General features: G+C 39.3%; 2 protein-coding genes across 3 annotated transcripts; both read left to right on the plus strand.

The window, feature by feature from the left end:
• Positions 1–271: 271 nt before the first annotated feature.
• On the plus strand, positions 272–7,367 carry Ccr2 (C-C motif chemokine receptor 2). Of its 2 annotated transcripts, none has more exons than XM_021172903.3 (3): positions 272–465; positions 2,203–2,299; positions 3,911–7,367. In XM_021172903.3, the coding sequence occupies exon 3, from the start codon at positions 3,922–3,924 to the stop codon at positions 5,041–5,043; it is 1,122 nt and encodes a 373-aa protein (XP_021028562.1). In that variant the 5' UTR covers positions 272–465; positions 2,203–2,299; positions 3,911–3,921; the 3' UTR covers positions 5,044–7,367. The 2 variants fall into 2 exon arrangements, with proteins under 2 accessions (XP_021028562.1, XP_085684350.1); XM_085828224.1 differs by lacking the exon at positions 272–465 and adding an exon at positions 1,740–1,761.
• A 12,359-nt stretch (positions 7,368–19,726) lies between these two features.
• LOC110302023 (C-C chemokine receptor type 5) lies at positions 19,727–25,347 on the plus strand. Its single transcript, XM_021172775.3, has 2 exons — positions 19,727–19,828; positions 22,488–25,347. Exon 2 carries the CDS (start codon positions 22,499–22,501, stop codon positions 23,561–23,563), a length of 1,065 nt encoding a protein of 354 aa, XP_021028434.1. The 5' UTR covers positions 19,727–19,828; positions 22,488–22,498; the 3' UTR covers positions 23,564–25,347.
• Positions 25,348–25,775: the final 428 nt, after the last annotated feature.

Here is a 25,775-nt window from a genome sequence, read left to right on the forward strand (position 1 = left end):
AGTGAAACCTCTCTGCATTTTATTCATTATGACCTAAGGCCTCATTAGCATTTATTCTCTGGGAGTGATAGGTTCTATTGCACTTGGGTTATGCCAATTAACACAGAGAAGAGAACAGAGAGTGGAAAAGCTATGAAAGACTTATAAGACGAAGCCATGAGCTGAAATATACTGAAGCAGGGGGATAGGGCGTGGCTAACTCACACTCAGAATTGCATAAGCAAGATTTCAAAATTAATCCTGTAAAGACCTCAGCCCAACATATAACACTCCTGGCTGGAAAAGAAGAACTGTAGATCTTTGGGTTTTTTTTTTCTTCAAATCTTTACCATCACTTGCTCTTTTATCTCCGCCTTCTCTTTCTGCAGGAAACTTTATTTCCTACTTCTGCATACCAGTTTGCACCTCCAGATCTGTTACTGAGAAGCCTGAGATACCAGTGCCATCATAAAGGAGCCATACCTGGTGAGTTGTGATTTTTCCATGACTTTATGCATCTCCAAGCTTGAGATGCAGGGCACTAGGGAGACAGCCTGAGGTATTATACAGCCTGTGCACCTGAGGCAAAAATCAAGATTTGGGGAGAGAAGAGAATGTAATGTGCACCAAGAAACATTAGAAAGACCCTGGTGGCAGTGCGGAAATGAGGGTGTTGCTGGGTGGGACCATTCTTTTGGGATCAGGTGATAAAAGGGGACAATGAAGGAAGGAAAGTCACTGTGCCTCATCATCTTCTAGACACTCACAGGATTACTCTATCTCTCTTAGCATGCAGAGGGTTTACATTTCAAGGACCTTATACTGTGAAATCTTTTACCTCTAGTTCATCTATGCCTTCTAAATTGGCTCTTGTCTTTCCTCATGAGAACCACACAGACTGAAAAGATCTCTCTCTCTCTCTCTCTCTCTCTCTCTCTCTCTCTCTCTCTCTCTCTCTCTCTCTCTCTCTCCCATTATCTCTTTTGCTTTCTTTTGGGAGGCAGCTTCCCTACAGTCCTGGGTGATAGCTATGTCTTAATGCCCAAAGTGATGCTCAGGCCAGTACTTTCCAGACTGCTTGGTAGTAGGAACTAAGTGCTGACTATGTGCCATAGGGTTATATGAATTAGCATTTACCTAGAATTTTCCATAACAGCTGGAACTTTAGAACAGACCAGAACTTAGCACTGTATAATCTTTAGGTACATGCACTTTCTTCCTTATTCTCATCAAAGATCTCATTTAGTTTTTGCAGTCTAGTGATAAGACTCAGTGATGTGACATGCAAGCTTCATTTGGCTATCACTTAAGGGATGGAAGAAGTACTGTGATATATAGGTCGATGAAAACAAATTTATAGTTGATGTCAGGAAAAAGCAGTCTTAACAATCAAATCTAATGATGTTACATTTTATATCTAATAATTATTATAGACTTTTGTGCACTCTTTCAGTCAACCTTTACTGTTTACTCTTTTAGCCAGGTGAAATTGTAAGAGTCAGAGATTAACAACATTGCCACTCCTTAACCTCAGCGGGGTGCATGGTATGTAGAAGATACCATGATAAGTGGTTACTTAGATTTCACAAGAGCAGAGTGGTTTGTCAGAGGGTGCAGATTGGGCTTCACAAGAGAAGGGGAGTTTTAAGTAGGAGGTAGAATAAATAGGAACCATTTTAGGTCAAGAGACAAGAACAGAGTAAATCACTAAGGCATAAAGGAAGTGGTGAGTTTGGAGGAAATGGAGAGAAGACAGTTGTGGGTGTGCACAGGACTGGGAATGTGAGAGCAGATCAACCACTGTGAAGTCCCACCACATCCAAGTCATGTGGCTATTGGGGGTTTCAGGATGAGGAGTACATATGAAATGTTAACTGTTGAGGCAGACAGAATGAGAGGGATGAGCTACGAGTGAAGGAGAGATCAATATGAAGTGAATAGCAGATGAGACAAGAAACTAGCAGTCCATAGAAGGCAGCGAGGATGAATTTGAAAAGAATGTAGGGATAGAATTCCTATGGCACAATTCTAACATAGAACATTCATCTGTAGCACATGATGAGCCTTCACCTCAGATGGACCTCACAGCAACTTAGGGAGTTTCTATACAGGAAAGCAGATGCTTGACTTTAAGTTACCCAGCTTTCATGTTAGAGGCAGGAGTTTTTTATTTTTGAAATCTCATTGATTATTTTATTTATTTTATATGTGTGTGTGCATTAGTAAATGCCATGCAAGTTCAGCTGTCTGCAAAGACCAGAAGAGGGCATTGGATTCACCACAGGTGCTAAGAATTGAACTTGAATCATCTGCAAAGACAGTAGGTACTCTTAACTGCTGAATCATCTGTCTAGTAGTCATCTAATTTGGAGGCAGGTTTTGAAATTAATCTTGTTGGTTCTGACAAACAACCTTTAATTTTCTGAAGAGGAATTATTTGGAATAATACTAGAGTTTTCTTCTTATAAAAATGTACTAGATAATAACTAAGATGAAGTTCTCATAATTTGGTCAGCAAGATGGTTCCTGTGTTAAAGTACTTGCTGTGAAAACCTAGTCACCTGAGTTCAAATCCCTGTAGCTTATATAGGAGGGAAAAGGCAAATTATCTTCTGACCTCCAAACACTTACAGCAGTGTGTGTGTGTGTGTGTACCCCTCATGTGTAAGTCATAGCAGATGCTAGATAAATATTGATCATGTAGACAAATTCATGAAGAGATACCATGAAATGTGAAAAATTAAACTCTGGTGTTTCAGAGAAGGTGGGACTTGAACATAAGCATATAGGGGAGTAAAAATCCTGAGATCAGCTGATATAATTCAGATAAAAATCTGAATTAGAAGAATTTTGAAGCAAGAATAAAAAGAAAAAAAGGCAAAAGTTGGCAAAAGCCAAATACAGTGCCTTGGGGTTTTATGAAGTTTGCAGGGATATGTCACAGAAATATTAATAATCAGCCACATAGGTGTCTTTCTAGAAGCTAAAAGCAATATTTTTAAGATTTATTTGTTTGTTTATTTTGTGTAAGTATCTGTGTCTTAAGTCACGTATAGTTTATGTGACTTAAGTGTGTGCAGGTGCCAATGGAGTTCAAAAGTGATAGATCCACTAAAACTGGAATTACAGGTGGTGATGAGCTCCCTGCAGTGGGTATAGGAAATTAACTTGGGTTCTATGCAAGAGAAGTAAGTGCCTTTGACCCCTGAGCCATCTCTAATCCCTTCAAAAGAGTTTTAAATGGGGAAATTCATGCTCAATGAAAAGAATTTGGAATGAAGTTAAGGTATTTGAACATTAAATTAGCATTGCAACCTTATCAAAAGAAGTGTGAGAGCAAGGTGGAGATGAAATTTGAGAGGGTTATTAGAATGCTTTTGGGTACAATGAATAGATGATGCAATTTATAATGGTTTATTTTCTTTCTGAAATAAGAAGTCAGAAAGTGAGCCCTCTGTATGGCTTGCGTACAATGTCTAGGTCTTTTGTTTATAGTCCCAAGCATAAAGCCTATGCTATACAAGTTGAAATAGGAGAAGGGGCCTATTCTCTTCTGTATCTCTTTTGTTGTGGAAGAAACTCCCTAGAAACATTATAGCAGACTCTAATTACATCTTATTGGTCATAAACCTGGTCATAAACCTGGTCACCACATGCAGAGAAGTAGTAAATGAGGACATGCACCCTTTGTAGCCTTACATTGAGAAACATGCTCACCAGGGAATGCCAAGGATGTTAAGGAAATGGTTGCAGAGTTGAAAAGATGTGACTGCTGTTAGGAATAAAAGAAAAGTAATGTACACAAGGTATCAAGGAGATGACTATAAAGGAGAAACCAAAGATGGGGATGCTGCTTACATGGGGCAAGGCTATTTGGATTAAGGAATTTGGCATTTGTGTTACAAATAATCATTTTGTTCTCTGACCACAGAATCAAAGGAAATGGAAGACAGTAATATGTTACCTCAGTTCATCCACGGCATACTATCAACATCTCATTCTCTATTTACACGAAGTATCCAAGAGCTTGATGAAGGGGCCACCACACCGTATGACTACGATGATGGTGAGCCTTGTCATAAAACCAGTGTGAAACAAATTGGAGCTTGGATCCTGCCTCCACTCTACTCCCTGGTATTCATCTTTGGTTTTGTGGGCAACATGTTGGTCATTATAATTCTGATAGGTTGTAAAAAGCTTAAGAGCATGACTGATATCTACCTGCTCAACCTGGCCATCTCTGACCTGCTCTTCCTGTTCACACTACCATTCTGGGCTCACTATGCTGCAAATGAGTGGGTCTTTGGGAATATAATGTGTAAAGTATTCACAGGGCTCTATCACATTGGTTATTTTGGTGGAATCTTTTTCATTATCCTCCTGACAATTGATAGGTACTTGGCTATTGTTCATGCTGTGTTTGCTTTAAAAGCCAGGACAGTTACCTTTGGGGTGATAACAAGTGTAGTCACTTGGGTGGTGGCTGTGTTTGCCTCTCTACCAGGAATCATATTTACTAAATCCAAACAAGATGATCACCATTACACCTGTGGCCCTTATTTTACACAACTATGGAAGAATTTCCAAACAATAATGAGAAATATCTTGAGCCTGATCCTGCCTCTACTTGTCATGGTCATCTGCTACTCAGGAATTCTCCACACCCTGTTTCGCTGTAGGAATGAGAAGAAGAGGCATAGGGCTGTGAGGCTCATCTTTGCCATCATGATTGTCTACTTTCTCTTCTGGACTCCATACAATATTGTTCTCTTCTTGACCACCTTCCAGGAATCCTTGGGAATGAGTAACTGTGTGATTGACAAGCACTTAGACCAGGCCATGCAGGTGACAGAGACTCTTGGAATGACACACTGCTGCATTAATCCTGTCATTTATGCCTTTGTTGGAGAGAAGTTCCGAAGGTATCTCTCCATATTTTTCAGAAAGCACATTGCTAAACGTCTCTGCAAACAGTGCCCAGTTTTCTATAGGGAGACAGCAGATCGAGTGAGCTCTACATTCACTCCTTCCACTGGGGAGCAAGAGGTCTCAGTTGGGTTGTAAAGTAAGTGACAGTTTGCCTTTTTTTTAAGCAGGGAAGGAGGGAGCAGTTTGTACATAGCAACAAGCCTAAAAGACAGTGGTTCTTACTTTGGGTCATGATCCCTATGTGGGGGTCAAATGACCCTTTCACAGAGGTCACTAAAACCATTAGAAAACATAGGTATTTACATTATAATTCATAACAGTAGCAAAATTACAGCTATGAAGTAGCAGCAAAAATAATTTTATTGTTGTAGATCACCACAACATGAGGAACTGTATTAAAGGGTCACAGGATTAGGAAGGTTTCGAACCACTGCTCATGGATATATTGAACAACAGAGACCTTTAAATCAGGTGCCCAGAACGTTATGATTATGCCGTGACTGAACCATATCTCTTCTTGTATATATAATACATGTTTGAGAAATATTTTAGAATAATAATCGGTAAATTCTTCAGCTTTCCAGTGAACTCTGTCCCTATGAGGAGCCTCTTTGCCTTGTGGCAATATTATTTTACCAACCTTCACCATGTTTTTCCTTATTTATAACATGAAAGACATGGAATTTAAGAAAGGAGGGCATGAGGTTGTTAGGACTGAGTGAGAAGGAGGAGATATGCACTGTTTCTCCTGAGTGAAAATGGAAATGAAAGTGAGCAAGGGTCTCACATTTCTTTCTCATTTGGGAAGAAATGTCCTGCTCTTTGGTTCCTTCTCCCATCTGTGTTTAATTTTGGAGGCTTTATCAGGTTGTGGAAAATCTAGAAACTGTAATAGGTTGTTGGAAACCTCATTTGAGTACCATAGTCCTTTTATACATAATTGCACAACATATTTTTGCTTTGTTATTTTTTTTTATCTATGACAACATGGACAATTTTTTCAATATCAAACTCCACTGTTGATATGTTTCTCAAGCCACAGCTCCTTACATGATATTTATAAAATTATTGTTTATAAAATATGCATTACTAGTGATTAGCCTAAAAATAATAAGGGCTCTTGTTTGATATTTCCTTCTGCTTTCCAGGGAGAGCAGAAGGCTAAAAGTAGTGAACGACCAAGAATAAGGAGAAAAGCCAACTCCTTCATCAGGCATAGAGAGCTGCAGCAAAAAGGCAGAGATCTGTGGGACAGAGGAAATGGTGTGCTTAGAACTACATAGAATCAGAAGCAAAATGGATGCCTCTGTACTGAGGAAAGGTTTCTGTCAGGATATAAACTGGTTTTTATATTATTGCTGCTATTTTCTGCCTTTTCAGTACCTTTGCAACTGCCTCTTTCCTCATAGCCTTTATCTCTCAACCTCTACCTGGGAAAGGTGTATATGGAATAGCCAAACATGAAAACCTGGATAGTTCTATGAGAGAGAAAAAAAGCACCATTATGTTGTGTTTTTGTGGGTAAAACAAAACTGGATGAAGCAGAGACAGAAGTCTTGCTTTGAAACTGATACTTGGGAACATATCTTAATTACAAACAAAATAAACCTGGATAAAAATGATTATAAATGGAGTGGGAAGAAGTGTGTCACAGACTATCTTCCAAAGCCTTATTTTTGGATATAAACATAATTCAAATATTTAAAAATTGAAAATAGAAAAAAAATAAAATCAAGACTGGAAACTAACTTCTAAATGTGATGAAATACCTTTGTAAGAGTACTTATCTTGTCAAGGCTGAAAATAGTTCATTAGTTATAGAAGAAATTCTGACTTTGAGCTTATGAACTAACATAGACAGCTCAGGATTAACAGGGACTTGTGGTTTTTGGTCTGTGGGCTTATCCAAGCATGGTGATTTAGACTCTAAGGTCCATCTGGATCCTAGCTTATGCTACATAGATGTCATGTGTGCATGCAAGTGGTGTACTTGCTCTTTCACGCTTGGTTTCACCAAACTCCTTTGGATCTTTTGTCCTAAATGTGATCTTGGTGAAAGAATGTCCTTTGAGTGAGTGGGAACTCCTAAGTCAAATCAACTTCTTATCAAGGATTTAAAAGTAAATATGCAAAGGAGAGAAGTTAGAGAAACTCCTCTCATAAGAAAAATGTCTTCCCTGAATTGAGCCAAAAATGTTCTTCCCTGTCCAGTAATGAGTTTCTTATCTAACAGAAGCAAGAAACAAAGGAACAGACAACTTGAGAGCTGAAAGTCATTGTGGTCTGGCTTTGCTACCACATGATGAGAAGAAATTTCTGAAAGAAGTAGGGGATGAGAGTATCACCTTCAGATAGCCTAACAGTTTCATTTTAATGATAATGAGATGCAAATACCTGTAAAACTATGATTTAGAAAATAAACCAATGCTCTATCTATATTGCTAGAAATATTAAAAAGAAACAAGCATATGCTTTGTTATACTAGTGTGGTTGACTGTTTTGTTCGTAACTACACAACTCTTTCCCTGTACTGCTTTACAATTGTATATACCTGGTGCTTGATGGAGAAGTATGACTTACAGCTTGCCTTCCAGGATATACACCCTTCTATAGCTCGTCTGCTAGAAGACAAACACAAGTGACATCAATTTCTTCCAATTATAGTCCCAGCAAGACTGAGCTGAGACTCTTTTCAGTAAAATGTAGCCCTCCATCTTGGTGAGTAAACAGATATGAGGACTGAAGCTAGGATCCCAGCCATGGAGAAGAGGAGTAAGAAATCCATGTCCACTATGATAAGCCACTGGGTCAGGGGGTTATTTGTTAAATAAAATGCTGATCAATACACATGGGACAGGATGCTTTTTAAAATAATGTTTTCCTACTGTGGCATGCAGTATGACAAGCAGACTATGGGTCTATAGATTAAGTGGGTGATATGAAAACAGGTATCACTGCCATGATCTTCATGTTGCTCAGACCTTACAGCCCTGGTCCCTGTAGATAGGCAGTGGGTACCAAGGGCTCAGATATAATCACATAAACACAGGGAAAGAAGAGTAGGTAGAACTTTTTTTTGAGAACCCAGAGGTTGGGGGACTAACTCAATGATGGCCATATATCACAATATGAACATCTATAGTAGGATTTTCTTGCCACAGAACAAACTGCCTTGTAGGAGTTGCCTTCTGTGTATTTCCAGAGGTAAGCTCTAAAGTCATCTGGAGAGAAGCTTTGAGTGGACAGCTGGAAGAAAGTGGAAATAAGTGGAAAAAATGGCCTTTCGTCTGTGCTGTCAAAGGAGAGGCTGAGTGTGTGCAGAGGGCCCTGCAGCTGCTTGCAAGAACTCCATTAAAACCTGCCCTTTTCTGCTTTTACTCATTACTTAGACTTCTCTAACAAACAAAATGATTTCAAATGAGATTATGCAGCCAGAATGATTACCTCAGTATCTCTAGGGAACTATATCATGTGAAATAAGGAGTCTTGGCTTTGAGTGATTCTACAAGGTAGCGGGCATAGGTTTAGGGAGTGACCAAAAGAGGTTATAATTTGTTAGAAGATATGGACACTTTAGCATATTGTCTTTGTCCTTGCTCTATTGCTGTGAAGAGATACTATGACCATGGCAACTCTTATAAAGGAAAGTACTTAATTGGACCTAGCTTACAGTTTCAGAGACTTAGTCTATTGTCATAGTGGCAGGAAGCATAACAGCGTGCATACATAATACTGAAGAAGTAGCTGAAAGATCTATATCCAAAGGCAGTAGGAAGAGAAAGACCTGGGCCTGGCTTGAGTCCTTGAAACCTCAAAGATCATTCTTAGTGACACATTTCCCTTAACAAAGTCACATCTCATAATCCTTTCAAATAGTGGTACTCCCTGGAAAGTGCACATTCGAATCTATGAGCATACGAGGTGTCATTTTCATTCAAATTACGACAATCTGCTACCTGGTTCCCATAAGCTTGTTACTGTACCATAATGCAAAAATGCATTCAGTTCAACTTCAAAAGTCTCCATAGTTTATCACAGTCTTAATACTGCTTAAAAGTCCAAAGTTCAAAATCTTCTGAGACTCAAGGAAATCTCTTAACTGTAACTCCTGTAAAATTGGAATAAAAAAGCGGACCACATATTGCCAACATACAGTGGTGCAGAATATACACTACCATTACAAAAGGGAGGAACAAGAGCATAGTGAAGAAATGATGGACAAAAGTAAGGCCAAAAATCAGCAGGGCAAACCCCAAACTTTGCATCTTTATGTCTGATGTCAACATGTTCTTCAGATCTCCAACTTCTTTCAGCCTTGTTGACTTCAACATACTTCTCTCTCTTAGTCTTGTTTCCACAACCTGTTAGCAGCTCTCCTTGGCAGAAATACCATGACTCTGTCATTTAAAACATCTTGGGGTCTTCAACAGAATCCAGGCTTCACTTTCACAGCTTCATGTACTGGCCTCTCTGGGCTGCCATGCAGAGATACCCCCTGACATTAGTGGCTTTTCTTAGTCAGAGAAGTAGATTCCATAACGCTTTTCTTGTATCCTTGCCTGTAAAACCAGAACCACATGGCTAAAGCTGCAAAATTCTACTTAGTAAGGCTGGAAACCATACCCCTCTTGTTCAATCACATTTTTTTTACCAGCTTTTTGTTGTTGATTTCTTTACTGCTTAAGCTTTTCTTTCATTCCTTTCACAAGCTGGAAACTTAGCTGGGTGGGGTCATGTCCTGAAGTCACCAATTCCTTTATTCCATATAGCACCAGGTGTTTGTTTAAGCTTTTTATCCCTTTGAGTACTGGGCTTAACTCCATTATACTTTCTGATGCTCTTTTTCTCCTCAAAGTATACATTGTTTTTCAATTTTTTCCTTGTTTGGCTTGCTCCTTTTCATTATAAAGCTGCATAAGAGTGACCAGTAAAATCCACCCTACAGAGTCAATATTATGCTGTCTTGAAATCTCCTCTGCTAACACTATTAATCTAAAACTCTTCAATTTAGCCTTAGGGATATTTTGGGAAAAGGACATAAAGCAGCCATATTATTTGACAAAATATCACAAGAAAAACCTCTAGACACTTATTAATATTCTCTGAAACCTTTTGAGTCAGGTTGTCATAATCTATACTGCTCTTACCACCACCATCTTCCACCCTCCTAGTAATATGGCCCATTAAACCCCACTTAAAGCATTCAACTACTTTCCCAAAGTCCCTAAATCCACATTCTGCCAATAAGCAGCATGGTTAGGCTTTTCATAGAATACTTTGCTCCTTGGTACCAACTTTTGTCTTAATCACTGTTCTATTACTATGAAGAGACACCACAACCATGACAATACTTTCAAAGGAAAGCATTTAATTGGGATTTGCTTATAGTTTCAGAGGTTTAGTCCATTATGATCATGGTGGGGAGCATGGTGGCATGCAGGCATAGCACTAAAGAAGTAGCTAAAAGTTCTATATCTAGATCTACAGGCAGCAGGAAGAGCAAGACACTGGGCCTTGCTTGGCCCCTTGAAAACTTAAAGCCTACCCATAATGACACATTTCCTCTAAAAAGGCCACACCTACTCCAACAAGGCGATAACTCCTAATCCTTTCATATAGTGCCACTCCCTGGTGACCAAGCATTCAAATCTATGAGCCTATGAGGAGCCATTCTTATTCAAACCACCATATATATTATATGTAACATTGAGAAGGTTCTGGTATGATGAAGTATGTAGTGTGTTTGTGAGTGTGAGTGTGTGTGTTTGTGTGTGTGTGTGCCTGTATATGTAAATCAAGACCTGTATCCCTGCTGGCCCCAGCATAAAGTTTGTTCCACATCAGCTGGGTACTTTTTGGTTCATTGACAGTGACTATTAAATCTTTTAATGTAACCTATTTGAAATATGAAATAATTTTCTTTCCCTTGAATAAAGTTCAATTTGTCCTTAGAGTCAATTGGGTTATGAAAGGTTGTGCCTAAAGCAAGTATGGGTTCTGCCTTTTCTATCTCAACTCCACCCTTATCCTTAGCCTTGGTTTGCGGTCTGCCTCTAGATAACCTCCTGTACTTCTCCTTTCCAGGCATTGGCTAGCCATGAAGAAAGAGGATATGGCCAGGAGAAGAAAGGCACACATGTTTTCAATAACTAGTCCCTGCCATAGGCCCTTTTGTGTTGACAAAGATGCCCAGAAAGATGAACACTAATTTGTTCTTCCTTCAGAGGACCCAGAGCTGGTGATGATCACCATGACTATTAGATATGCAAGAATTTCTTCAACTGTGTTTCTTCCAACCCACCATTTCTTGGGTGATAATGTTATCTATATCTGTTAGTGGGCACCTCGATACAACTGTAGACTTGCTGCCTCCTTTGATAACCATGAAACTTAGTGAACATGCAGTATTGAGATACTTTTGTTTCTTCATTTATATACCCAGCATCTATCTCCCATCTCCAATTCCACCCTTTATTCCCCTGTTCAGGTGGATGGCTGCCCTATGAAGGACTGTGATGTAAGAAGTGCAACACTTCCCTATTGTCAGCCTCTATTTCTAATTTTCCATCGAGGTCTGAAGGGAGGGAATGACAGAAGCCATCTAGGAGAAGCTAAAAACTACCAGGTGATCTCCATGAGATGGTTCACTGTAGACTTAAAACTATGATGGATGAGGCCAAAGGGAATACATTTTGGGAAAGATTCCTATGATTAATATGATTTTCCTGTTGTTACTAAATACATATAACAATCACCAGGTATTAGTCCATCCTTTTGAGCAGATTTCTGCAGATCAACCAAATTGTACCATCTTGGTGGGATGCTATACAGACAAATAAATTATTTCTTTTTTATTAGATATTTTCTTTATTTACATTTCAAATGCTATCCTGAAAGTTCACTGCCCTGCTCCCCTACCCACCCACTCCCACTTCTTGACCTTGACATTCCTCTGTACTGGGGCATATAAAGTTTGCAAGATCAAGGGGTCTCTCTTCCCAATGATAGCCGACTACGCCATCTTCTGCTACATATGCAGCTAGAGACACGAGAATATATATATTTCTTAAATCTTAATCATGATCTTTTAAGAATTCCTGAAAACATACTAGTCATTCTTGAGCCCTTTATAATAGGAGTTCTGTTAAGGCCTCTGATATGAAAACTGCAATGAGAACTCTGTCGATCTTCAAGTGTCATGAGTTAATTGCTTCTGAGATAGAAAGAAGACATTTACAACTTACAACACATTCTAAGAGGTTATAAAACAACCAAAGGTCATAAAAAGGGACTAATGATTTATTGTAGGTACAAGAACAGGAGATAAAATATTGACTGGTTTTATCTATACAAAACCTCAATGATAGCTTAGTTATGGTCTTTAACTCTTCATGAACCTGTAGAGCTAATGAAAGATAATTGATGTCTAGTCTCAATGGGAACATATGTAAGCATTCTCTATTGTAAACTTCTTATTTAATTTATGATTTGAATTTATATTTGAACTTATAGTGAACTTTTTTTAAAAAAAAAAAAAGGATGATTGGAAAAACCATGTGATCTATTCAATTAGAAAAGGTATAAAAAACAGGACTTATCACATTGCATGACACTACTACATCAGAACAGCAGGGTAGAATAATTTAGAAAATAAAAGGGAATTTGGAAATTAAGAGAAAATTTTTGGAAAATTTTTAGAGAGAATTTTTGAAGAAGAGAATTTTTTGGAGAAAAACTTAGAAATAAAGATTAAAATCACTTTTCAAAGAGTTCCCTTTTCTTCCTGTGACTTTCACTCTCAGTCTGAACTCCCATCCCTAGGTTCCTGAGGAGATAAGAACAAAGGCTATTTTACTTAATCCCCTGCCCCCCATTTTACAATCAAGTATTGCTAAACACCAGAGACTCTCCAGTTTCTGGCCTCAGAGGAAAGACAGGCAGTCCAGCTACCTCTGCAAAGTAAGTAACTTAGACTTAAGACAGGTAAACATTTTAATAATAAAAAGCAACCCTAATGTCTGTCAAAACCAAGTCTTGCTCCCACAGACACTTTCCCCACAGCTACCTTCAAGAGTGAACAAAAACACTAGAGCTGGCTTCCAACAAGAGGCCTCATCAAACTTGTCCTCTCCTAACTGGCTACTTATACAGTATTAGGAAGAGTTGATGAGACAGCACAGGAATGGTTCTGTCACTTCTTAGTAAGCCTAGGAGAGGTGTCTAACCCCAAGTGTCAGTGGTTTCCTCTGTAATGGTAAAGCACTTAACACTCTTGCCCTGAGCCATAGGTTAGAGTGCCAGTTCCAGAGTCACCAGGAGATTCTTATGTGATATCCTGTTATGCATAGAGCTGCAGGTGTGATCTGACCAGATGTGATGACAGTGGCATGCTGCAAGCCTTAATTGGTAGTTAAAAACTGTTACCATCTCCAAGATTGCCTTAGATCCATGTCTTAGCACAGCATTAAATTAAGATTCCAAATACATTGGGAAGAATTCTGAACTCAGCTAAGTAGTTTATAGCATGCCCAGACATATCTAATGAATGTATACAGCAGACACCCTCTGAGTATTTACATGGTGTGTTATTTTCCATGGTGCATATAAGTGTTATATAAGTTGGGGAGAGAGTTATATTTTCCATTACAAATATCTAGAAGACTAAGACAGAAATGAGAAAATAGCATAATTCCAGTTTCCATGACAGAAGTGTGAGGTGGAAGGTAAAAAGACTGGGAGTCATTAAACCCAAGCATCATTGTTCAGGCACCTAGATGTCAATGTGTGATACTGAAAGGTGGTGAGTAGAATATTTTTATTTCCATAAGGACTGTGAGAAGTTTCTTGCTACCCTAAAGGTAACCTTGTAGGCACTAAAGACTTCCTCCTCCTTTATACAATAAAAGAATGTTGACAATGACAGTATGCCATTGTTCCTGTTAGTAAATTACAGAAAAGATCCTATCTGCTTTGTAACACAGCTAATGTTGTGATGTGGAGCAAAAGACACTAGGCAGGAAGAAGGAAGCACCTGGGATTCTCTTTTCATTCAATTCAAAACCACCTGATTCTACCTAAGGTCAGAATGACCCTTACCCACGGGGCAAGATAGAGGGTACTTTCCTGGGCCATATGAAGAGTATATTCCTTATCACCAGATCTTGATGATGGTTTTATAAGTCTATGCAAATCAGAACTGGAAAAGCTATACAGATAAGATATAAGCCCTCAATTAAAACTGCAAATAAAGAAACATACCCACAATAAAAAGATTTTTGATACAATGTCTCTTATTTAGCCCTAACTGGCCTGGAACTTACTATGTGTAGTGGGCTGGCCTCATACTCAAAGAGTAAGGGTGTCTCATTATGCCTATCCCATAAAAATATTTAAAAGCACAAATAAATTACTGTGCTACAATATTGAGGAAACATTACCAAAAAACACCCAACAACAAAAAAAAAAAAAAAAAAAACAAACACCAGATGCTAAAGTGATATATGTGTTAGAATAGTTAAAAAGGGTTCATGGGAAAAGATAAGTATTGAAATGTATTTAAAAGGGCTAGTATTTTAATTATTAGAATATGGCTATTTTTTCTTACTTTTGTTTTCCTCCACTTCATATAATAAGCATAGTTGATGTTATAATCAGACATTTGTCTGTATGTGGTCTATGCATGTGTATGTGGGTTCGTGCATCTGTACATGCACATGTGGAGGCCAGAGCTCAAACCAGTTGTCTTCCTCTATCATTTTTCACCTTAGTTTTTGAGACAGCATCTTTCACTGATCCAGAAGCTCACTAATTGGTTAGACTGGCTAGTGGTCTAAGCTCCTCCTGACTCTGTCCCTCAGGACTGGGATTACAGGCCTGCACTACCACATTTAACTTTTTTCTTTAAAACAAAACAAAACAAAACAAAACAAAACAAAACAAAAAAACTAGGGTATTCTAAATTTCTGGGCTAATATCCACTTATCAGTGAGTGTATATCTAGTGACAATTTGCAAAACACAAGAAAATCAAGAAGAAGGAAGACCAATGTGTGGATACTTCATTCCTCCTTAGAATAGGGAACAAAATACCCATGAAAGGAATTACAGAGACAAAGTTTGGAGCTAAGACAAAAGGATGGACTATCCCAGAGACTACCCCACCCGGGGATCCATCCCATAATCAGCCACCAAACCCAGACACTCTTGCATATGCCAGCAAGATTTTGCTGAAGGGACCCTGATATAGCTGTCTCGTATGAGGCTATGCCATTGCCTGGCAAATACAGAAGTGGATGCTTACAGTCATCTGTAGGATGGAACACAAAGCCCCCAATGGAGGAGCTAGAGAAAGCACCCAAGGAGCTGAAGGGGTCTGCAACCCTATAGGTGGAACAACAATATGAACTAACCAGTACCCCCAGAGCTCGAGTCTCTAGCTGCATATGTAGCAGAAGATGGCCTAGTTGGCCATCATTGGGAAGAGAGGCCCCTAGGTCTTGTGAAGATTATATGCCCCAGTACAGGGGAACACCAGGGCCAGGAAGTGGGAGTGGGTGGGTAGGGGAGCAGGGCCGGGGGAGGGCATAGGGAACTTTCGGGATAGCATTTGAAATGTAAATAAAGAAAATAGCTAATAAAAAATACCTTTTAAAATAAAAAAAAAAAAACTAAAAACAAAATGTAAATGCTGGGGATGCAAACTGAGGTCCTCAGACCTCACAGTAAGCAGTTTACCCACTGAGCTGTTTCCCCAGCCCTAGATATGTTGTTTTTTAAGATTCATTTGCTGTTTTCACCGCTCATTTTACTACTGATAAGGACTTAGAATGAAGTTGCTGTGTCCTCATAATTCACACTGAGTTCCCTTGGACTCAAAGGGAAAGATTGGCAGCTCCCTATTTGTCAACAATGCTCTGGATATTGGTTCAGTGAGATTGTTGGCAATGAGATCAAAGCAAGGAGAGGGACATCAATACAATGACTAGAGATAGAAAACTTGCTCAAAGACTTACTGGTGTCCCAAAAGGAGAGATGGCTTCAGATACTCCATATGGGCACTGAGTCTAGAGGGACACACTAACCATAAGCATTAATTTGTCAAAGTCTAAGTACAACATATATGAGAATAAAGTCATGCAAACTGGGATGCAAAAAGCAGTGAGCAAAGCAGAGAACAAAATCCAAGTTGCAGCATAGTGTGCTATGGTTGTGAGATACGGTGCCTGACAAATACAGAAGTGGATGCTCACAGACATCCATTGGACAGAGCACAGGGTTCCCAATGAAGGAGCCAGAGAAATACCCGTGGAGTTGAAGGGGACTGAAGCCCCATAGAAGGAACATCAATATGAACTAACCAGTACCCCCAGAGCTCCTTGGAACTATGCCACCAATCAAAGAAAACACATGGTGGAACTTGTGGCTCTAGCTATATATGTAGCAGAGGATGGCCTAGTCGACCATCAACGGGAGGAGAGGCCTTTGGTCCTATGAAGGTTCTATGCCGCAGTATAGAGGAATGCCAGGACCAGGAATGAGAGTGGGTGGGTTGGGGTGCAGGGGGAGGGGGAGGGGATAGGGGATTTTTCAGAGGGGAAACTAGGAAATGGGATAACATTTGAAATGTAAATAAAGAAAATATCTAACAAAAATGTACATTCATTTGCTAGTAAAGATTTCTCTATGGGTCCATAGTCCCTCACTTCTTTGTGTATACTTGAGGCAAACTTATCCAGGAGGTAACTGGAACACACCTCTGGACCAGGCACTTAACAGGGGGTAATGTCTTACTTAGCTGGGCTTCTTTCTGCAAACTGCAATCTTGTCCCTGGCTCTGTTCCAAGGCATAATTTTCAAACTGCAAGGTTTCTAGTAGCATTTATTCCTTCACATATCAGCTAGCACATCTTGAACAGGATTTGCAATGGAATTTCAGAAGTGAAGTATCTTGCCAAGGCCACTGGAGGTCCTGTCTGAGTGACTTTTGAGCCTGTATAGGGCTCCACACTGCCCTCTGGGGGGTGAGCTAGATCTCCCATATCTTCAGCTACCCTATGAAATTATCTCAGCATAGAGCTAAGCTCTAGATCTACATGGTGACAATAAGAGTAAATAGTATTCACATACAGAATTATTTTTTATTGGATTTTTTTATTTACATTTCAAATGTTATCCCCTTTCCCGGTTTCCCTCCTTCCCCGAAACACCCTATCACATCCTCCCTCCCATGCTTCTATGAGGGTTCTCCTACACCTACTCCTACCTCCCTGCCCTCGATTCCCCTATACTGGGGCATCTATTGAGCCTTCATAGGACCAAGGACCTCCCCTTCCATTGATGCATGATAAGGCCATCCTCTGCTACATATGCAGCTGGAGCCATGTGTACTCCTTTGTACACGTGACTTAGTCCCTGGGAGTTCTGGTGATTCTGGTTGGTTGAGATTGTTGTTCTTCCTATGGGGTTGCAAACCCCTTCAACTTCTTCCGTCCCTTCTCTAACTCCTATACTAGGAAGCCTGAGCTCAGCTAACATCGACCTCTGTATTTGTAAGGTTCTGGCAGGGCCTCTCAGGAGACAGCCATATCAGGCTCCTTTCAGCATGCACTTCTTGGCATCCACAATAGTGTCTGGGTTTGGTAACTGTATATGGGATGAATCCCCAGGTGGGACAGTCTCTGGATGGCCTTTCCTTTAGTCTCTGCTCTACACTTTATCTCCGTTTTTGCTCCTGTGAGTATTTTGTTCTCCTTCTAAGAAGAACCAAAGTATCCACACGTTGGACTTCCTTCTTGAGCTTCATGTGGTCTGTGAATTGTATCCTGGTTATTTGAAGCTTTTGGGTTAAGGGAGACAGCAGACGCTAGTGAGGATGTGGAGAAAGAATAACATTCCTCCATTGCTGGTGGGAATGCAAGCTGGTACAACCACTCTGGAAATCAGTTTGGCAGTTCCTCAGAAAATTTGACAGAGTATTACCTGAGGACCCAGCTATACTACTCCTGGGCATATACCCAGAAGATGATCCAACATATAATAAGAACACATGCTCCACTATCTTCACAGCAGTCTTATTTATAATAGCCAAAAGCTGGAAAGAACCCAGATGTCCCTCAACAAAGGAATGGATACAGAAAATGTGTACATTTACACAATGGAGTACTACTCAGCCATTAAAAACAATGACTTCATGAAATTCACAGGCAAATGGATGGAACTTGAGAATATCATCCTGAGTGAGGTAACCCAATTGCAAAAGAAAACACATGGTGTGCACTCACTGATAAGTGGATATTAGCCCAAAAGCTCCACATACAGAATTATAACATTTGTCTAACAGCAGTGAAGAGGTCTACCTAAGAAAATGATTTTAAAACATTAAGATTTTAAATTGTTTTTATTTTGAAAATATTACTGAGTGTGTAATTAAAAGATTGCTGTTTATTTTGTTGTGGTTTGTCTATAAACGTGCTGTGAGTGCCTCCTATTGCTACCAAATTCAGGCCTGGACATTTACCACATAGAAAATTAATCATCAGGAGACACACATTGGTAGAAAGAAAACAGTCTTTATTAAAGACACCATGCACCCAAAAGGAAGCAAACTGATGCCTCAACTCCCTGCTTCCAAGGTTTTGGGGAAAATGTGAATGACTGGTTATGTATAGAATTTGCATTCCCAGGAACTTGAATCAGACAATCCCAGGCTAGCCAGAGTTATTAATCTACTGGTGGTGGTCTAGACTTACCTTGCAGACAAGATGTTCTGGAGTGCAAAGAGAAAGCCATATCTTGGGAATAAGGAGTAAGAATAAAGCAAAATGGAGTTACTGAACGCAATAGCCTGTTATAACAAACCATGAAGTGACTATTGTTATTTAGCCTAATACACAGGCTGCAGAAGTCTTGTGTCTTGCAGGGTCTCTTGTGTCTCATTGGCAGGTCTGTGCTGTTATTAGCTCCGTTGTCATTTCTTGATGTTTTTTAAAATTCCACCAACCACCCAGCTGATCTGATATAGTCACATATATGGCATTATTATATTATCCTAAATTTTATCATGCACCTCTCTTTGTTGTTCCATGAAAAATCCTTCACGGCTCCAGATAAATTATGTTCTTGGATTGAGACGCTCTGTTACCTTCAAATCTGGTATAGAATAGGCACTCATAAGTGCCTATGCAAAATGTGTAATTTTGTATGTCACTTGTTACCAGATACATGAGGGAAAAAAAGAAATATGTTTAGTTTTCAGGAAAACATATGGTAAACCTGTTTGATAGCAGTTGTTTTAGTTTACACTGAAGAGTCACACTGAGCAGTAAAAAATATGTGTGTGAAATGTAGGACAGCGAGAGGAAGATGAGTAAAAGAAGTAGCAAGATTGGTGTCTGGGATAAAGCTCCCATCTCACTTTAAATTGGCTGGAACTTACTTTAATCAAGAGCAACTATGAGAAGAATAAATTCTCTTGCCATTTTGGCTTTACCAGTGAGAAGCAGAGACATTGCATGCATTATTTGTCTCTTAGACAGTGACTCTCTTGACTCAAATGTGGGCTTTAATTAATGGCTATAAGTGTTTTTCTGGCATTAATACCCTTTCATTTTTCTGATTTCTAACGAAGTGTGTAGTTGGATGAGCAGAGAACATAAGTAAAAGAGTCTGAAGAAGGAAACTCCTCAAAAACCTTTCAGTCCAGAGCTGCCTTCTATTTTCTACTCTAAGTGCAACTTTAAAGAAAAAAAGAAGAACTGATCTGACACCCCCAACCCTGAACACTACGTAATACCTTTTCTCATTAAACTCCACCCTCTCTGAAAGAAACTGTGTTTCTTACTTTATACTGTCTTCATGTTAGATTTGTACAGCTCTCCTAGCCAGAGGAGGTGAGACATCCGTTCCCCCTACAAGAGACTCTGGTAAGTCAACTCTCAGCCCTTGCTTGACTAGTTAGCTCAGCTTCTGTGATGAGTAAAAACTTTAACAGGAAATCCTAAGAGGAAATCTGTCAGCACCAGGTGCTCACAGAATTATCTGAAAATATAATCTTTAAGATACAGGAAAGTTAAGAATTTAGGATATGTTTCAGCATGTGATGTCATCAAATATATGAAACATGATTGTGAATGAAATATTTAAAAAGAGAATTTTTTTTAAAGCAAGCAAATCCTTACCTTTTAAAATTAGCTTCTAGAACAATGCTATTGGGTGAAATCTGGTTTGATAATCAGCTGAAAAGAGGTGAAATCTTTCCATGGGTCACGTGTGTATCCTTGAACATGTGTGTACCAGAAGCTCAAGTTTCTTGTGCTCTCTTGTTCTCTCTTTCTCTTCTTGCCCTGACTGTCTCCAAGAAAATAGAGAAACCTAAAAATTGTCTAAGGTCACAAACATCAAAGTTTCTACAGCACACTTAGTAGAAAATTCTTGTTCTGGCTTAGCCTTGAAGGTGTGATTTTTTTTTTGGGGGGGGGTGCTTCTCTTAGCTACCTAAATGGGAAGTATGAAGAGCTTTAGGGAACTAAGTCAAAAAAAAAAAGTTTGAAGTACAGCAGTGGAATTTAAGTAGGGCAAGCCAGTTGGTTGTAGAGGCTAGACAGTGAATATCACCCATGGAGATGAAAGAATCATTTTCTACTTGATCATCTCTTCTACTTATATGAGAACTCTTGATGGTGGAAACTCAGGAAGCAGAAATAACTTTAGAGAAAAAATGAGGATGGTCTACTTTAATTACTGATGCTATATTCTATGACACTGTTTGAGTATTTGGACATTACATCATTTTAACCTGACTACAGAGAAGCACCATTGTCAGAAGCCATCCAGGAAAGGCTGAGGCTAACAGGTGGCCTTAATGGAGGTGACCCATCTTTTAGCATGGACAAAGCTGTAAGAGGCAAGGTCCCAAAGAGACTTCGGTTTAGGATTGCTTCTTGCAGCTGATAAGACTTTTCCTATCACTATCACATAGCCTAAAAATTCATGGGTATCAGCCCACCATATTGATCAGATTTCTTGCAGATCAACATAAAGATGAACTTTCATGAATTAACTAATGCTGTTTAGATGAATTAATGACTTTATAGAGTTCCTGATTTGATTTAAATAATCTTAGGAAGAAATTTTTAAAAGATGGTTTTAGCTGTTTGCTAGAAAGATGTAATAAAGTTAAAATCAAGAATAGAATGTACCCACTCCTCATAATAGTAAGTAAGGCTGCGTAATAAGAAATACAATGAGTTCTTATCACTACACTAAAAAGAGAAATATGCTTGGGATACATTTGTGTTTAAGGAAAAAGTATTCAAGTCTAAGAATGAAGCCACAGGTGTACACTATGATAAGACAAGGCCATGTGAAACAGTGACTATGAAATTAAAATAAGCATATAGAATGAAAAACTGCTTTAAAGTTAATATTAACATCCTTTTGTAACTCTCATTTTGTATAACATTTTGTCATGAGGTAATTTTCTAATAACTTTTATCTACAAAAAGGCCAGAGAGAGGAAATAAAGATGAGTGGGTGGCTGGGGGGAGGGGGAATCTGTACCATCTACCCACCTACCCATCCATCCATCCATCCATCCATCCATCCATCCAAGGTAGTGATGCAGCCATTTTCTCCTTCACCCAGTGTGCATGTGTCTGTGAGAGTGACATCTTTGCTTTCCTTTTTCTCTCTGATTCAAAAAGAGTTAACCAGCCTGGCCAGTGAAGGGCTTCTGGCTGCCTGGCAATAAATCCTTTACTTAATCCCCTGTTGTTAAGCAACAGGTGACAATTCCTCTGAAGCCTTTGGCTTCTGGCCCAAGAACAATGAAGAATCAAGAGTAAATATTATTTATACTAAGAAACCTTTATTCGTGAAAATTCAAGTTTTGGTCCCCACCCTTCCACTGCTCTCCCAATTGGCTACTATCCAGAAAGAGCCAGTGTTCTGGAAAGCTCAAGGGAAACCATGGAGAGAGAGAGAGAGAGAGAGAGAGAGAGAGAGAGAGAGAGAGAGAGAGAGAGAGATCTTATTAGTTACCAAGGAGTGACAAGCAACCTATGTCAGTTAAGGTTTCATACTGCCCAAATTCAAAGTAAGTTACTTCCTGGTGGTGTGGTTTTTATACTAACACTCATTCTCTCTATACTTGGGGAATGTTTTATCCAGAAAAACATAAACAGTATATTGCTTGCCTCAAACAGTTAACTCAAGCGTTTAGCAAATGCATATGTAATACTGTAGAACAGTAATTAGCACCCACTACTCATTCTTTCTGGCATTTGTGTGAACTCTAGGATTTATGGATAAATGCCTAGAAGCAGCATCTTCAATAGAGATCTTAAGCCCATGAATTACATAGGACCTAACTCAGTTTCACAGAATAATTCACCCCACATTGATATGGAAAGCAAAATTTTATTTGATCAAACGCATCTTTGGTGAATTTCGAGCCATCTGATGATGGGAAAATTAAATGTAGAAGTCTATGCCTCAAAGACCTACTAAGTTATAAAACAATAATTGTGGTAGGCCAGCAATTGCTTTAACCTTTATTAAGCATTGTCTTTTATTTATTCATAGGCTCTTGCAGGATGGATTTTCAAGGGTCAGTTCCGACCTATATCTATGACATCGATTATGGTATGTCAGCACCCTGCCAAAAAATCAATGTGAAACATATTGCAGCCCAGCTCCTGCCCCCACTCTACTCCCTGGTATTCATCTTTGGTTTTGTGGGTAACATGATGGTCTTCCTCATCTTGATAAACTGTAAAAAGCTGAAGAGCATGACTGATATCTACCTGCTCAACCTGGCCATCTCTGACCTGCTCTTCCTGTTCACACTACCATTCTGGGCTCACTATGCTGCAAATGAGTGGGTCTTTGGGAATATAATGTGTAAAGTATTCACAGGGCTCTATCACATTGGTTATTTTGGTGGAATCTTCTTCATTATCCTCCTGACAATTGATAGGTACTTGGCTATTGTCCATGCTGTGTTTGCTTTAAAAGTCAGAACGGTCAACTTTGGGGTGATAACAAGTATAGTCACTTGGGTGGTGGCTGTGTTTGCCTCTCTCCCAGAAATAATCTTTACCAGATCTCAGAAAGAAGGTTTTCATTATACATGCAGTCCTCACTTTCCACACACTCAGTATCATTTCTGGAAGAGTTTCCAAACATTAAAGATGGTCATCTTGAGCCTGATCCTGCCTCTACTTGTCATGGTCATCTGCTACTCAGGAATTCTCCACACCCTGTTTCGCTGTAGGAATGAGAAGAAGAGGCACAGGGCTGTGAGGCTCATCTTTGCCATCATGATTGTCTACTTTCTCTTCTGGACTCCCTACAACATTGTCCTCCTCCTGACCACCTTCCAGGAATTCTTTGGACTGAATAACTGCAGTAGTTCTAATAGACTAGACCAGGCCATGCAGGCAACAGAGACTCTTGGAATGACACACTGCTGCCTAAACCCTGTCATCTATGCCTTTGTTGGAGAGAAGTTCCGGAGTTATCTCTCAGTGTTCTTCCGAAAACATATTGTCAAACGCTTTTGCAAACGGTGTTCAATTTTCCAGCAAGACAATCCTGATCGTGTAAGCTCAGTCTATACCCGATCCACAGGAGAACATGAAGTTTCTACTGGTTTATGACCCGGTTGACTTTTGTGTATCACGTAGTTTTTCTATGCAGCTTGGGAGTAGGAATGGTTCTTTTAAAAAAGAAATTAGTATCATAGAGGGCCCAAGATACATGCATCTTTTTTATATTTATTTTTAGATAGATTGGGTCTTTTAAAGCTGAATGGGGAGGTTGGGGTGGGGGAGCAGGGAGAATGAGTCTTTTATCAGGGCCGGGAAATATGCACAAAGAGACTTGAGGCAGGTGCCATGGCCCATATGCAAAGGGACGGACGCAGGGCCGATGCTGTTGCCTAGAGATGACGTGTCTCACCGCTCGGTTCCTGAAAGCCGGCTGTAAATATGCCTGATTGCCATAAAGTCGCTTCTTGCGTCCACGGATGTGCCTGATTGCCAACAGGGAAGAAACACTTCTGCATATAAAATGTAGAGTCAGCAGAACTTGGGGTAAATTGGAGTTAGAGGTGCATAAGAACCCCTAGGCTTAGTTAGGTTGAAATACCCATTGAGGAAACAGCAAATACAAAGGAGGAATAAAGAGTTTAGCCTAGGAAGGTAGTCTCATTTTACAGCCGGAATATAATGTTATCTCAGGCTAGCATTTTGTTCCTGCCTTCAGACCTAAATCCTACCACACCGGGACTGTGAAACACCTGGATTATGAATCATGAGCCTGAGGTCTAGGAATAATAACGCTTGTGATTTTAGATGAGGGCTGTTTACATAGTTTGAAGCCAGAACTTTATAATCTTGAGCAGAAGCTCCAAGAGATGAGGAAAGAGCATCAATTTTCTCTATTTACTTAGCAGTCATCATCTCTGGAAGATTCATTTTAGAAACAAGTTGTTGTGCACCTCAGAAGCCATGAAAGTATAACTACTGCTCTCTGTGTTCCAGGCTGAGTATGAGGACTTCAGTCACACTTTCCAGATGGCTTCTCCACACAAACAATGCTAAATTTGGCCATTTCAGAGGTTTAGGATTTTTTTTTGTTTTTGCAGTTGATATTGTTTTGAATTTTAGAGCAGTTAAGATCTTCATAGTGAAGGTTAGAGGAGGAAACAAAGGGGTTAGAATCTCTCAGAAGATTAAAGTATCTGCCTAACAAGAGGTGCTACTGGTTTTTCTCAAGCTCCGATTGTGAAACCAGAGTCCTGTGACTGTCAGCAGGAAGTGAACGTTTGCTTTTTTATTCCTTGTCATCCACATTCCTCCCCACTGTGTTGCTCAGACTGGAGTCAAGCTCATGATCCTCCTGCTTACATCTCAAGTTCTGAGATTACAAGTATATGTGAACATATCCAGCAGTTATTTTTTTATTCATTAGCATGTAGAAAGTTATACATTCTTTGAAGATAATGAGTCTTATAAAAAGTGCTTTGTAAAAAAATTGCATTTTATACTTTCAATCAAGTATACATTTAGTGAGTAGTATGTAAAATTATGAGAGTATTTTGTAAGTAGTTGTTTTGGAGAACACCCCCAAATACTACTTGTTTAAATATAGAGCTCTTGGATGAAGTGGGTGGTGATGATGATTATATTTCCTTTTAAGTATTTTTAGCCATTAACTTTCTTCCTTAGACAATTTTTTATAATAATTTGTTCTTAAAGATGTTATGTCCAAGCATGCAGTTTCTGAGCAGTGTTGCTTTGAAAGAGTGTAAATTTTAAATTGTGCTTACTCTCAATCAAAAGAGTTTTAACATATTTACAAATTTATTTCAGAAGTCAAGAATCTGGTTGAAAATAAAGATATGCAACTTTATGGTCTGGTATTTGAGTGGGAGTCAGAGAGGGTGAGGCCTTTCTTTCTTTCTTTCTTTCTTTCTTTCTCTTTCTTCTTCTTCTTCTTCTTCTTCTTCTTCTTCTTCTTCTTCTTCTTTTTCTTCTTCTTCTTCTTCTTCTTCTTCTTCTTCTTCTTCGTCGTCTTCTTCTTCTTCTTCTTCTTCTTCTTCTTCTCTCTCTCTCTCTCTCTCTCTCTCTCTCTCTCTCTCTCTCAAAAGTGTGTTAATAATTTCAGTAATGGAAATTCTATAACACTGGGATTTCTGTGCACATATTTCTTGTCCAGAAAGAGGATAGATCCTCCAAGGAGAGTTTGGAACAATGCTGATTTTCAGTCTGTTACAGCCCCAGCTTCCAAAGAGGGTGTGCAAAGATGTTCGGGCTGTTGATGCTCCTAATGGAAGAGACAAATGAGCAGGAAGTAAAATGGGCTCTG

This window comes from Mus caroli, unplaced genomic scaffold (genome assembly GCF_978045245.1).
Source record: "Mus caroli unplaced genomic scaffold, Mus_caroli_1 scaffold_11, whole genome shotgun sequence".
NCBI lineage: Eukaryota > Metazoa > Chordata > Mammalia > Rodentia > Muridae > Mus > Mus caroli.